General features: G+C 54.6%; 2 protein-coding genes across 2 annotated transcripts; one reads left to right on the top strand and one right to left on the bottom strand.

The window, feature by feature from the left end:
• The first annotated feature begins 327 nt into the window (after positions 1 to 327).
• On the top strand, positions 328 to 4,043 carry PPP1R15A (protein phosphatase 1 regulatory subunit 15A). Its single transcript, XM_030298731.1, is given in 4 exon segments — positions 328 to 552; positions 1,298 to 1,589; positions 1,591 to 3,075; positions 3,509 to 4,043. Coding segments are annotated over 3 exon segments (2,121 nt in total). The 5' UTR covers positions 328 to 552; positions 1,298 to 1,301; the 3' UTR covers positions 3,857 to 4,043.
• Positions 4,044 to 6,106: 2,063 nt separating this feature from the next.
• On the bottom strand, positions 6,107 to 14,205 carry TULP2 (TUB like protein 2). The gene is given in 13 exon segments (XM_030298022.1): positions 6,107 to 6,266; positions 6,551 to 6,722; positions 6,963 to 7,061; positions 7,146 to 7,260; positions 7,996 to 8,108; positions 9,012 to 9,191; positions 9,193 to 9,321; positions 10,042 to 10,094; positions 11,495 to 11,634; positions 12,252 to 12,379; positions 12,783 to 12,834; positions 13,231 to 13,264; positions 13,545 to 14,205. Coding segments are annotated over 12 exon segments (1,335 nt in total). The 5' UTR covers positions 13,251 to 13,264; positions 13,545 to 14,205; the 3' UTR covers positions 6,107 to 6,132.
• Positions 14,206 to 14,762: the final 557 nt, after the last annotated feature.

Below are 14,762 nucleotides of genomic sequence, written 5' to 3' on the forward strand. Positions count from 1 at the left end.
GAAATGGGACCGGCTGCGAAGGTGGAAGACTCTAGACTGGGGCCTGCTGGTTAAACTGGGAAGGGGTGGGAAGGCGTCTTGCCACCCCAACAGGAGTTGGGAGAGCGGCCCGGCTGCTTACACCGTCGCCGCGTTTGATTGACAGCTCGCCTGTTTCGGGGCGTGGTCACGCTGGGAAACGTCCCCGTGTCGTCACAGAACCCGGAATCTCCGCGAGAATTCCAACTTTCCTTTACCCACCCCTTACGTCTAGATTTCGAAACCCCGCCTCTCCGTGACGTCTGCACGCCCGGTCGCGTCGGATTATAAAAGCCTTGCGGGCTGCGTCAGTTCTTAGAAGCTTAGCTGTGGATCACGTTCATGTATTTGCCGGACGCTAGATCTCCTTTGCAGCGACAGCGATTGCGGTAGCCGGTGACAACGTGAGTCCCAGAGCCCGACACCGGAGGGCGAGATGAACGCGCTGGCTTCCCGAGCCATCCAGATCCGCGATCGCTTGTGGCAGCCCGAGCCGGCCCTCCTACCCCCAGGGTGACGCGCAGCCCGGAGTCGGTGAGTGAGGGGTCGGAACGCCAGGGCCCTGAGGGGTTGAGGGCTGGGAATCAGACTCCGGGTCAGTAATGAGGAGGGAGTTTGGACTTCTAGGTACGTAGACGGGAGGGTTCGAGGCCGGGACTCGTGAGTTCCGAGGAAGGGTGGCCTGGGAGCCTGAACTCTTGCGTCTGGGAACAGGTGCGGCCAGGACGGACTCCAGGGCTCGGACTTAGGAAGGAGAAAGGATTGGGAGCCTGGAGCCTTGAGCCTGGCGGGAGGAGGGCTCTGGAAGCCAGACTCCTGGATCCCCAGTGATGGAACCATGCGGGGGGTCGGAACGTTTGAGTCTCAGAGGGAGGAAGGTCTTGAGGGCCCGATATGTCAGTCCTCAGGATGGATAAGAGAACCAGGGGCTAGGACCTTGTCCCCAAGGGAAGCAAGTAGAGACCCTGTATTCTCAGTTCTGGAAACTGAGCCTTCTTAGTCTGAGAGAAGAGGCTGGGGGGCTTGGACTCTTGGGCCTAAGAAAAATGAGAGAAGTGGGGACTCAGACTCCTGGGTATTGAGAGAACGGAGGTGGGGAGGAGGTGGGAACCGTCTACCTCTGCTGGAGAAGGGAGTGGCAGGGCTCAGAAAGGAATGTGGGGGAGGGACTCTCACGTTGCTGTTTGTGTCACTATTTCCATGGCTGTGACTCACAGTCATCCCTTGATGCTCTCCCCTAAATGGCTTCTGAGCTTTGTTTCCTTTTGTCCCAGCACAGACAGATGGCCCCAGGCCAAGCGCCCCATCAGTCTGCCCCCTGGAGGGGTACCCACCCCTTTTTCCTCCTGTCCCCGCTGGTGGGCCTTCTCAGCAGGGCCTGGAGCCACCTGAGGGGCCCAGGACCTCCAGAACCCTGGCTGTTGGAACCAGTAGCCAGAGCCGATCAAGGAGAAGCTGGTCTGGAGGGAGCAGCTCAGACTTTTGTGGGCATCCACTGTGCCCCGGAGGGCAGGCACTTTCAAGGGGAGACTGGAGACGGTGGAGCAGTTGAGGACGATGGAGACGCATTCCGGGGGGGCCTGCCACGATCTAAAAGCCAGTAGTTCTCTCCTTGAAGCCTGGGGACTTTCAGATGATGGTGATGAAGAGGATCAAACAACCAGTGTCCCTCAAGAGCAAGCAAGTGACTTTGTAGGTGGCCAGCCTGCTCCCCTCTCCCCTACCCTTCCAGTAAGAGCCCTGCAGGACCCTCCCGGAGAGGAGAAGTCTGAGGAAGGAGGAGCTGCTGAAACTGAAATGGTCACGTTTTTCTCTTTTCCTCCATCACCCTGGGAGTGTTGTCCGGGGGGGGAGGAAGAGGAAGGAGGAGCTATAAAGAAAGAAGCTGCCAGAGCACCTGCTTTTCCTTTGTCTCCAGGATCCAAGCCTAAAGCTCGGGGGTATCGTGCTGGGGAGGAAGAGGGTCAAGCGACAGAGGAAAAAACAACAGAAAATAAAGAAGCCGCAAAGAGCTCCGTTTTCCCCTCATCTTCAGGCTTTCATGCTAGGGCCTGGGAGCGTGGTTCAGGAGAGGAGTCTGAGGAGGAGGAAGATGAATTCGGTGACTCGGGAGCAGCTGAGGAGGAGGGAGAAGCTGAGGGTCCCTCTTCCATCCCATCCACAAATGCCTTCGTCAGGGCCTGGGTGTACCGGCCAGGAGAGGACACGGAGGACGAGGAGGAGGAGGAAGATGAATTCAGTGACTTGGGAGCAGCTGAGGAGGGGGGAGAAGCTGAGGGTCCCTCTTCCATCCCATCCACAAATACTTTCTTCAGGGGTTGGGTGTACCAGCCAGGAGAGGACACGGAGGAGGAGGAGGAAGATGAATCCAGTGACTCGGGAGCAGCTGAGGAGGAGGGAGAAGCTGAGGGTCCCTCTTCCATCCCATCCACAAATACTTTCATCAGGGGCTGGGTGTATCGGCCAGGAGAGGACACGGAGGAGGAGGAAGATGAATTCAGTGACTCGGGAGCAGCTGAGGAGGAGGGAGAAGCTGAGGGTCCCTCTTCCATCCCATCCACAAGTGCCTTCGTCAGGGCCTGGGTGTACCGGCCAGGAGAGGACACGGAGGATGAGGAGGAAGAGGAGTTCAGTGACTCAGGAGCAGCTGAGGAGGAGGGAGAAGCTGAGGCTTCTCCTTCTGTCCCCCCAACAGGTACCTTCTTAAGGGCCTGGGTTTATCGGCCAGGAGAGGACACAGAAGAGGAAGATGAGAATGAGGAGGATGATGACTCAGAAGCCACTGACTCGGCGCTGAGTCCCTCACTTCAGGCTCAGAGCGCCCTCCTCGGGGGCTGGATGTATCGGCCGGGAGAGGACACAGAAGGAAGGGAAGTTGCTAAGCAGCAGGGAGAAGCTGAGCCCCGCCCCTTCCGAGTGGCCATCTATTTACCTGGAGAAAGGCCACCACCTCCCTGGGCTCCCCCTCGGCTACCCGTCCGACTGCAGAGGCGACTTAAGTCCACGGAAACCCCCGCCCGGCATCCTGACCCTGAGCCTCCCGTAAAGGCCAGAAAGGTGGGTGCTGAGGGCTCAAGTTCTCCAGTCTCAGGGAGGAGCTGGAACTCTTATCTTCCTTCCTGGAGCTCCTGGGCTGGGGCGGGGGAGGGGCTGAACGCCCCAACTTCTGGGTCCCCTGTGTGTTGCAGACGGTTGCACGTGAACTCCGCTGGGAGGGCTGTGTTCACGGTAACGCAATCCTTTGCAAGAGGCTGGGCCCCTGTGAGGAGAGGGGGCAGCTGTGGTTCATTGTCAGCATCAGGGAACCAACCGCCTCCATCTGCAGGGGGCCGGATCTGGTGGGTGAATGGCTAGCAGGTGACTAACCAGATCACAAGCATTCTTGTGTAACTAATTTTTGTTTGGTTCTCTCTCTCTTTTCCCGGCCCCTCCCCCCCGCCCCTCTCCCTGTGGACATGTGCGTCTTGTGTCTGTGCTGGTCCACCTTCAGGTACGCTTCTCTGAGAAGGTCTCTGTCCATCTCCTGGCTGTCTGGGCGGGACCAGCCCGGGCCGCCCGCCGGGGACCCTGGGAGCAGCTAGCCCGAGATCGAAGTCGCTTCGCCCGTCGCATTGCTCAGGCCCAGGAGCAGCTGGGCCCCTGTCTCACTCCTGCTGCCCGGGCCAGGGCCTGGGCACGCTTTGGGAACCCTACGCCTCCTCTGGCCGCCACACCTGCTCCTACCCAGATCTTACCATTGTCTTCCGTCCAGGCCACAGCCTTGAGCCCTGTTACGGCATCTCCCTTCGCCCCTCTGTCCCTGTCTCCCGGCTTGGACCTCAGTGGGAGGCGTGGCTAAGATCATGTAGTTTCATGTTTATATTAATTATTTATTTTTTTGTATATTGTTTTATATAAGAAATAAAACTTTGTGATTTGTAGCAAGCAATGTCCCTGCCACTGTGTGTATCTGAACTGACGATCTCCACTACCCTCGGGATAAAGGGGAGTACTCAATAGAGAATAAACTGTATTTCCCATCATCACTCAAATTTGCTTCTTGTCCTGAGGCTTTTGAACTAAGGGCTGGTGGGTCTTGTTAATTTTTCTTTGGCCTCTGCCTAAATTTTATTAAACTTGGGACAGGGGCGCCTGGGTGGCTCAGCCAGGTAAGTCTGATTTCAGCTCAGGTCATGATCTCCCTGTTAGTGAGTTCAAGCCCTGCATCGGGCTCTCTGGTGTTGGCATGAAGCCTGCTTCGGATCCTCTGTCCCCTCTCTCTGCCTTGACCTCACCCGTTCTCTCTCTCTCTCAACTAAACTTGGGACAGTTATCTCCCCAAGGGGGGCTAGGAGCTGGACTCAGTAATCTCAAAAAAAACAAAAAAACAAGGGTTCAGGGGCACCTGGGTGGCTCAGTGGGTAAAGCATCTGACTTTGGCTCAGGTCACGATCTCACGGTTTGTGAGTTCAAGCCCCGTGTCAGGCTCTGTACTGATGGCTCGGAGCCAGGAGCCTGTTTTGGATTCTGTCTCCCTCTCTGCCTCTCTCCCGCTCACGCTCTCTCTCTCTCAAAAATAAATAAACGTTCAAAAAAATGGGGGGGGGTCATTTCTAGTCCTCCATGCCTCCCCGGAGTATACCCATCCTCCTATTGGCCATTTAAATGGTGAATTGCTTGAGGCTCCCAGCTGTCCAATTTCATATTTATAAGCCCTGTTCCAGAGATTGTGACTAACAGTAGCACATATGTTACAGGATTGTAAGGCCCCAAAGGAGTCCTTACTGAGTGATTTTAAGTAATTCCTGCACCCAATGTGTGCCTTGAACTCAACCTTGAGATCAAGAGTCATACCCTCTCATGACTGAGCCAGCCAGACACCCCAAGATGTTCATATGTAAAACAATCCTCGCCAGGGGTGCCTGGCTGACTCAGTTGGTTAAGCAAATGACTCAGCTCAGGTCATGATCTCGTGGTTCAGAAGACTGAGCCCCATGTTGGGCTCTGTGCTGGCAATGGAGCCTGCTTGGGATTCTCTCCTTCCCACTCTGCCCCTCCTCTGCTTGTGCTCTCTCTCAAAACAATAGATAAACTTAAAACATAAGTAAATAAAAATTGGGGCGCCTGGGTGGCTCAGTTGCTTAAGCATCTGACCTCGGCTCGTCATGATCTCCCGTTTTGTGGTTCGAGCCCCGCATCGGGCTGTTTCCTTTGGGTGCAGGGTCGGCTTTGGATCCTTTTTCTCCCTCTCTCTGCCCCTCCCCTGCTCACACGTGTTCTCTCTCAAATAAACATTAAAAAAGTAAAAAATAAACTGAAAAAAAAACTGGCAAAAATAATCCTTGCCAAATAACAAATTTTTTTTTGAGCTTTATTTATTTTTTAACGTTTATTTATTTTTGAGACAGAGAGAGATAGAGCACGAACGGGGGAGGGTCAGAGAGAGAGAGGGACACACAGAATCTGATACAGGCTCCAAGGCTCTGAGCTGTCAGCACAGAGCCCGACGCGGGGCTTGAACCCACAAACCATGAGATCATGACCTGAGCCGAAGTCGGAGGCTTAACCGACTGAGCCACCCAGGCGCCCCCAAATAACAAATGTTATACAGGTGTTAGCCAGTATTGTAATTACTCTCTCACCCATGCATGTCTTGAATTCAAGTTTGCCTCCGACTCAGAAGTCTTTTCTGACCTCAGATCTGTTCAGCAGTTCAAAGAAGAATGGCCCAAACATCCTGTCCTTTGTCCAGCGTCGGGCCCTGCCCCCTCTCCATTGCTTCCCCAGGCTTTCATATTCCCAAGCCAATCAAGTCTCTTTCCACTTTAAGACCTTTGTATAAGCTGTGCCTACCGCCTGATGTTCCACCCCCGACCCCCTCTGGCGATTCCAGAATCGGTCCTCGCGATTCTTAAGATGCGTTTTGATTTTTTGTTGTTTAAGACCCATCTCCCACGACTCTGAGTCCCAGGAAAGCAGGTGCTGCTGAAAAGCCCACTCCCTGAATCACACGACTGGGCACCCAGGCAGCGTACGAGGTGTTAATAGTAAGGTGGTGCAAAAGAAGGCGCACTGGGGCCCTTTCTCCCAATGAGCAGGCAACAGAAGCTGACGAGGGTATGGTATTTCATTGGACTACTCACACGCCAGCTTTCCATCGAAACTGGACAAGCAGATGGCAAAGGCTTGGAGGGGGCAAAGCGGGAAGCAGAAGTCCATGGTGAACGTGTCTGGGGCCACGCGGCCGAACTGGAGCACGAGGGCATCGGCTGAGGAGGAAGTCAGGATCTAAGCCCAGCCCCACCCCTCAATTCCCTTCCGCGGTCCTCTGAGCTTCCAGAACTACACAAAGCTGGGCGGCGCGCCGGCTAAGCCCAGAAACCGAGGGGCCGTTTAAAAAACTACATTTCCCAACAGGCTTGCAACAGCATGGACTCGGCCCGCCTAGACAAACGCTCAAATGCTGTTGGGAGACGTAGTTCTTGTCGGCTCATGCCACCCTCCAACCTCCCCTTACCCCTCCGTCCAGGTAAAACGGTTCTTAGGAGCTCACGGTCATCCGGATGCACGATCTGGAAGTTCTTGACCGAGGCCCGAGTGACTCGACCGTGAAAATTGAGTACGTAGGCGCCGCTCTTGTAGCTCCACCAAGGGGCTTTGTTTTGTAGCAGGACCAGTCCCTGGCTAGCTCCCCGTTGGAGGCGACACAGTAGTGACTCCTGCTCCTAGAAGATAAAGTAGGGGGGGTGTTTAACCTACCACCAATGGGCCTTTTTCCTCCGGATGCAGATTTTTGAGTCTCTAGTCTCTCTTCTCTGGGAAACACAGAAGTCTAACAAAGTCCTTCTGGCTTCACATATGACCTTCTGCAAGCCATGGGCCCCCTTCTCCCTTAGGACCTATGGCCAGTCCCCCAGACCTTCCTCTCCCACTGACCCAGACAGTCTCAGCCTTAGCCAACCCACGTTTTGTGGCTGGACGCGGAGTCTCTGGTTCTGGTCATCGATTCCCGGAATGATCACAGTCATTTTCCGGGGCCCTCGGAATCCCAAGACGTTGGTCTCCTGTGGGAATTATGCTCCAGTTGGCCTGGCTCTTTCTCCTCCCCACCGCCCTGCTTCATTCTCTCTTGTCTCCAGGAAACTCACATAGCACACAGCCCCCAGCTCCTCTCTGATCCGAGTGGTCTCCGGGACAAAATTCTTCCTTTCAGGGTTCACTCCATTGTCAAAGATGGTGAACTTGGTGCCCAGGACATTAGATCTGCTCCAGGAGGGGGGGGTGGTCAGAGTAAAAATAATAATTACTGTTTTGCTGTACTTTGAGTGCTTTCCCATGTCGTCAACTCTTCCCGTTAACCCTCTGCTTGAGATTTAAGTTTTGTGTTCCATGTATCCACAGCCCCAGCCCCTTTGTTTCTTTGATAAGCCATGACTTTTAGCCTCCTGCCTTGGCCTTTTAGGAACCTTCTTCCCCCAAAGATTCAAGAATGCATGCATTACATTGCATCCATACATTACAGCCCTCTCCCACAGGAACTTAGGAGTCCTACCCCACCTTGCCTCTCCAGAAGTCAAATGTTTTGTTTTTTTGTTTTTTTTTTTTAAGTTTACTTATTTATTTTGAGAGAGAGAATCCCAAGCAGGCTTCACACTGTCAGCACAGAGCCTGACTCAGCGCTAGATCTCACCAACCATGGGATCATGACCTGAGCCGAAATCAAGAGTCCAGGGCCTAACAGACTGAGCCACCCAGGCAGCCCCAGAACTTGTCCTAAATGTCAACCTCTGCTCCAAAGCCCTTAGTTCTCCTATTCCCAACCACCCTGGGGCTACCACGTGAAGACATAACAGAACCCATCAGTCTAAGACAAAAGGTCCTTGAACAGGTGGAACTTGTGTTCTGTGGCCTTCTGGGAAATGTAGTTCACTTGCCCTTCTCCCTTGCCGCCGCCCCTCCCCCGCCCCCGTTTTTCACACATATCAGGGCTCTGCCCACCTGACTTTGCCCACAAAGTTGTCCCCATCCCGAGACAGGTCTGTGGGGTCCAGGGAAATGAGGTAATTAGAGGTTTTGCTCCTTTTTCTCTTGCGTCCAGCCAGGAGGAACTGCTGTGGATAGGAAAAACAGCCCATCAGGATTGATTTCTGGTATCCGGCTAGGGTCAGGGGTCTAAGACAAGGAAACACCACGTCCCCATGACAGAGGAGAGGGTAATGGAGCAATAAATATCTCAAGCCTTGCTGGGAGATGTGGTTCTCTCTGAACGAAGTCATCTGCTAGGTCCGGAAGCGGCACTTCACATCTTAATATCTCCCCCTCATCCGTTCCGCAACTGGGACTTGGGTCAGGGCTGAGCCCAGGCAGAGGGCAGCCCAACTGTGGCAAGGCTGGGCCGCTTTGGAGAATAGGGAAGAGCCTCAAGTGGAACACTGCAGGACTTTGGTAGACATTTCACCGGGGAAGAGCAAGTCTGGCACTACCGAGAAGGGAAATAGCCTCTTTTGGGGAGAGCACTTTGAAGAGAGACCACCACACTGAGGGGGAACTGGCCAGCTTGAGAGGGACATGGTCTGGCTCTGGGGGAGGGGCTTGGTTCCTGAGGGGCCGGGTTTATCCCAGGCATGGGTGGGGCCTGATAGATAAGAAGGCTCTTTGAGGGGCCAAACACAATGGGGCCAATACCTTGAGAGGGTATGTAAGGGGTGGAGTTTTGGAGGCTGAGACTTTGAGACTCAAAGAGACTTTGAGACTTTGAGACCAAGGCTGAGACTTTGAGAAAGGCAGGCTTATCTCAAGAGGGGACGAAGCCTAGTAATGAGCTTGGTTAAGGCCACTGAGAAAGGAGCCTTTCACAGAAAGTTCTGTGAAGGGCGGGGCTTGGCGTTGGAGTTCACAAGTCCCAGCTCAAAGACAAGCAAGGCCTGGAATCGTTTAAGTCTCGACAGGGCTCAGAAAGGGGCGGGGCTTGTCCCTGGGAGGTGGAGCTCGTTCCAGAGGCTGTCAGACCACACCTTCCGCCCGTCGGCCGCCTCCAGGTAGAGATGGTAGAAAGGGAACATGCCCTTGTCTACGCCGCGCTTGTCGCGGCTGATGCGGCACTGCACTATGCGGCCGCGCAGCGCTGGCCGCAGGACATACGCTTCCATGTCTTCTCCCAGTTGAGGGCCTGGGGCGCGGGGAGACGAGCAGGGACGAGCTTCCTACATCACTGCTGCCTGCGTCTCTCTCGCCTTCCGGGTCTCCGACACCTCCTCTTCGGGCCGCTCCTGGGGAGTTCACTGTAGACTCCGACTCCTCTTTCTTCTCTTCCGGGTGCTTGCCCTAGCCCATGCGCCAAATTCAAGTTAGGGGACAGAGCTGAGACCCGCCCCCACCCCAGGCTTGTCAACTACTGATTGGCCACGCCAGCTCAGGGTTACGCCCTCCCTCAACCATGTCCTTCTGCCTATTGGCCAAACATCCCTGTCACCTGCTGATTGGCCAGTACCTCGGCCCACCCAGCCAAGTCCTCATTGGTTACCACTAATAACGTCCCGCTGAAGCCACGCCCACTCCACCTACCGCTTGGAGAATCCCTTTGAAAGCACCGTCCCTTCAACTAAAACCCGTGTGATTCGGTCTAGATAACATAACATGGCCCAGAGCGACCCACTTGAAACTATTTAACTTACTTTCATCAATACCAGAGCGAGTGCCAACTAGTTTTTCCCTATCACTGTTTCACCCTTTCTCTCCAAAGCTCGCTACTATTTTGGTGGGCTGGATTTAATGTATGTGCTTACATAAATTTAAATCCTCTAGATTGATTTCATAAATGGTACACACAGAGAGAAACTACTGGACCAATCATAACAGTTTTCCGCCCACCAGTAAAAAGGGCCTCTGATTGGGCTGCAGCGTTTTAACACCCACCCACTCTAGAGTCCCAGGTTAGCCCTCCTGCTAAATCCTGATTGGCTGTGCCACCTCCCACCTTTTGGAGGCCAAGTCTCCATGTTCCCCGTCACCGTTCATTCCAGGGTTTGGTCCTGGACTGGGTACCTCATATTCGTCTCCAACATCCTGGAATTTGCTCTCTTCCTGTGCACTGGCCCCTAAGGGGTGGAAGAAGCCAGAAGAAGGCTGGCTCAGGACACCCGGGTCCCAGGAACTTGGGACAAGGTCACCTGGAAAAGGCCAGATATCCTGGGTTCCTGGCCTCTTTGTATGACTCCTCACACTTGCCAGATCTTCCTTCTCCCCCATGTACATGGGTACCTACACAGGCTGAGAAGTCTCTAGATCCCTGGATCTAAGAATAGAGAGGGGTTAAAGTCCTCCATTTCCCTTCTCCCAAAGACCACATCAGAGAGACTAGGAGCTAAAATGGAGCAGAGGGATGAAGTTTGGACGATAATTAAAAGTTCTGTTATTGGGGCGCCTGGGTGGCTCAGTCCAGTGAAGCCTCCGACTTCGGCTCAGGTCATGATCTCGAGGTTCATGGGTTGGAGCCCTGCGTTGGACTCTGCTGACAGCTCAGAGCCTGGAGACTGCTTCAGATTCTGTGCCTCCCTCTTTCTCTGCCCCTTCCCTGCTCTCTCTGTCTCTCTCAAAATAAGTAAACAAACATTAAAAATTTTTTTTCAAAAGGAGTCCTGTTGTTGAATCATTGGTCATACGAATCAATTGGTCATATTGAATCATTGGTCTATAAGAATAGAAGGAATTGTCACACGATATCATCAAGAAATAAAAAGTAATGACGTACTGATAATGCTACAACAAAAGTGAACATTAAAAACATGCTAAGTAAAGAAGCCACAGTTCATATACTATATTATTCTATTTAAATGAAATGTCCAGAATAGGAAGATCTAAAGAGATAGCAGATTAGTGTTTGCCTAGGGCTGGAGAAATGAGGTGTGTGTGTTGGGGAGGGGGTGTCACTGCTAAAAGGTACAGGGTTTCTTTTGGGACAATGATAATGTTCTACAATTGAATGTGGTGATGGCTGCTCATCTCTGTAAATATACTAAAAACCATGGAATGGTAAACTTTAAATGCATGAATTGTATGGTATGTGAAATGTATTTCAATAATGCCTGTTACCAAAAAGGGAAGAGGATTCACCCAGTGTCCCTGAAATTACCAGGTCGTGGAGGGCTGGCCAACCCCTGCGTCGAATCCCGGGAGGCTCTTTGTAAGGAGGTGGAGAAACAGGAATATCCTCCATGGACACTTCCTCCAACTCCAGATCGGAACTGTCTGGAAGCCAGGAGAAGGAGAAGGACTAGAGACAGGATGGCTGGGCTGGGCAGGGGAGGGGGCCTGTAGATTCAGATTCCTGAGTGTTGGAGAAGAAGGAGTTTCAGGACCTAGACTCCTTGCTGTGAGGAATGACAGAGCCCAGAGTGGGCTGGACTCCTGGGCTCCTTTGGAGAGAAAGGTTCCAGAGTCCTGAATTCTGAGGGAGTGTAGTTCTAGGATATAGCAGGGTCCAAGGACTCGAGATTACCTGCTTTTGTCGGCGAAACCAGTGGGTCACACTCGCCGCTTGCCAATCTCCACCGCAGATCGTGAAGCCCAGGGCACTGTGGAGGCCAGAGCACAGATGTGCCTCTGGCATGTTCTCCTGGAGGAAAGGGTTCCCAAGGCCTGGGAGAAGGTGCAGCGGATCCCATTAACACGATGTACAAACTTCCGTCCTCTGCGCAGGGCTGCTTCCTCACAGACTCCCAGGCGCTGTCTCTGATTGACCACCCAAACCCCTGAGACCCATTCAGAACGCTAACTCCGTCCTAAGGCTCAAGCAAGCACAGCTCTACGGCTAAATTGTTGCGGACTCAGCGCGGGCACACAATCCCACAGGGGGCTCTCAGTCTCTCCAGGGCATGTCTCTAAATTATCCAGGCCCCGCCCCCCAGGCTTTGTTAATTCCAGCCTTCAGGCGCTCCCGAATCAAGTCCCTAGGGCTTTTCCAGGGCCCGCCCCCGCAGCTCCCTCAAGCCCCGCCCCAGAGCTCCAAGAAGCCCAATCAAAGGATTCTCTCCGGCCCCACCCCCCAGTTGTACCCGGCCCTGCCCCGCGCTCTGGCTATCCCGCCGCTGAGCTCACACGGGTCCTGCTCCTGGGCCCCCAAGGGGCCTGCCCTGGGCTCTTCTGGACTCCATTCCTGCCCCTCCACCCTGAGCCCTTTAGGGGCCCGTCCCAATTCCCGCAGACCCCTCCCTCTAGGCCTAGGCTCCTGCCCGACACTGGGAACTTTTCCTCACCGCGGTCCCCCTGCGAGGCGCTCCTTCCGCCTCCATGGTCGCCGGGGTCGCAGGGAAGCGTCGGGATTGGCCTGAACCATGAGGGGCTCTTGGCGCTTCCGCCGCTGCTTCTTCTCAAAAAGCCGCCGCTGCAGGAGTGGGAAAAGGGGGTGAGGGGTGGCGACCAGGAACCAGACCGGAAGACGGGGGTGAAAGAGGGCCCGGGGCAAGGGAGGCATGCACGGGAGGGAGAGTCCAGGCTCTCAGTCCCTCCTTCCTCAGATCCAGCAGTCCTCGCACCCAATCCCTCTTTCCCCAGGACCCTAGCAGTCCTGCCCTCCAGAACCGTAGTTCTTTAGAAATTTTGGACTCTCATCACCAAGGTTTGCTTCTTTAGAAGCCCACTTCCTATTTTCTCGTTTCCCCGATTGCAGACTTGAGGCTTGGAGGGAGACAAAGGGGGCCAGGAGTCCCAGAGCAAGTCCTGGGGGTGGTGTTCCTGGAAGCTATGGAAGACGGAAGAGGGGCTGGCAGGACTCCCGCGCATAGTACCTGCTGTTCCAGCTTCTGCAGCCTCATGGCGGTCAGCTCATCCCCCAGCAACCTGAGAGAGGTGCAGGCTCATGGTGACAACATGCAGGGCAACACCTCCCCCCCCTTTCCCCCTCCCCGCCCCCCAACTGCCCAAGAGCCTCTCCTTCCCTTCCCTCTCCAGGCCCACTTAGGGTGCTGAGCACTCTGTGAGGTCACAGAAGAGTTCTGAAACTCCTTTTTTCCCAGCACTGGCCTGTCTGGAATCCAGAAGTCAGAGACCCCGAGCCCTTCCTTGTCAGGACTCAGGAGTCCAGGCCCCCTGCCCCTTACTGCTAGGCTGATGGTGCCGGACCCACCAACAGGGTTAAGAAGCCAGAGTTAAATGGGTGTGGGCATTATCAAACTCGGAGTTCCTCCTGAGCCCCATTTCCATCCCTGCTCTCCCCATCCTGTTCTCCCCACTCACTCTTTCGTCCATGTGTCCATTCTCCTGAGACATCCTGGAGAAGCAAGAGTGAGGCGTCAGGACACAGATCCAACATCCCAGTGGATGTTCTGCCCTCCAACACCTGATCTTGTGCTTTAAATTTTCTCCTGGACCCAGACAGGCCGGAATTCCAGGGACCCAGCAGCCTGTTTCCAGCTTTCGTTACTTTCAGGGGCACAGGAATCTGGTTTCCTCCCCCCCAAATAGCTAACTCTTCTATACCAGGCATGGGAACTTAGGACCCTGGACCCCCAACACTCGACCCTCAGTGACCCCAGGCCTCCGGCACCCACCTGCCTGGAATCCTGGAAATTCCTCTTCTCCTGCCTGCAGAGAAGCTTTTCACATTCACGCCTCCATACCTTGCCTCTCCGGCCAATTTCTAAACATACCTGACCCTCTTTTTAGCTGGGGACCTACTCTCTGGGTCTCTGGGAAGTAAGCAGGCAAAGAAAGAGGGCTCAGAGGGAGGGACGGGGATTCCCACTGGGACCTGCCGTAATCGCCTCCCTCCTGGCCCACCACACTCCACTTCCAACAAAGCAATGAACCCTGGCCTCCAGCTGCAGCCGGGCAACCCTGCTCCAGGGGTTCTGAATTGGAAGGGCATGCAGGTGCTCCTTAAAGGGACCCTAGACAGCATCGCAGGGTCTCTCTCTCTCTCTCTCTCTCTCTCTCTCTCTCTCTCTCTCTCTCTCGGCTTATATGCTAAAACTTAGAATATGACCTGTGCCAACAGCTACCGACCTATCTGTAACTCGCAGCCACTTCCTGGGGGAAAAATAAATGGGAAAACTACAACAGCCATGAGGCGAAGGGGCCGAGAGGCCCCGCGGAAGTGGCCTCATTTCCTCCTGCCTGCAGGGAATTGTAGTTCTCTTTGAAATGTAGTTCTCTTTGAAATCCTCCGCTTTCCTTTCGCCTAAAGGCAGGAAATGCGGCGTCAAGAGGTAAGAGCTTCCGAGAAAGGAGAGCCTTTCGAGAACAGGATGGCGACTTCCACAAGGGGCGGGCCCCTAGACAGGGACCAAGGGGACTGAAGCCAGCGCGGACCAATCAGGCCGCCGAGGGCGGGTCCTCTGCGGGAAAGTGGGCGTGGTCTAGGGGGGAAATCACCCGAACGCACCGGAGGTCCGAGCCCGGGAAAACGCCCTCTGCGGTGAGGGAAAGGTGAGGGGCTGGGGCGTCCCAGATGGGGTCCTGGGAGGAGCGGTAGGAAGGGGCCCAAAGGGCTGGAAAACTGGGTTTCGGGAAGGATGGGCTGGGCACCAGTATTTGTAGATCCTGGCAGAAGAGGAGGCTCCGGGGGGGGGGGGGGGGGGGGGGGGGGGTGGTTCTGAACCTTCGGTTCTGGCGAAGGGGACTGAGATCCCGGATTCCTGAGTCTGAGCGAAGAGGCTGGGTGCTGGGAGCCAGGACTCCTGGGTCTAAGGAAGGAGGAACTGGAGGTTCGGAATCCTGTGTCTCGGGAAACGAGACGCTTTGAGTCTTGACTCTTAGATGGCGGGGGT

The sequence above is a fragment of the Lynx canadensis genome, chromosome E2, assembly GCF_007474595.2.
Source record: "Lynx canadensis isolate LIC74 chromosome E2, mLynCan4.pri.v2, whole genome shotgun sequence".
Lineage (NCBI taxonomy): Eukaryota > Metazoa > Chordata > Mammalia > Carnivora > Felidae > Lynx > Lynx canadensis.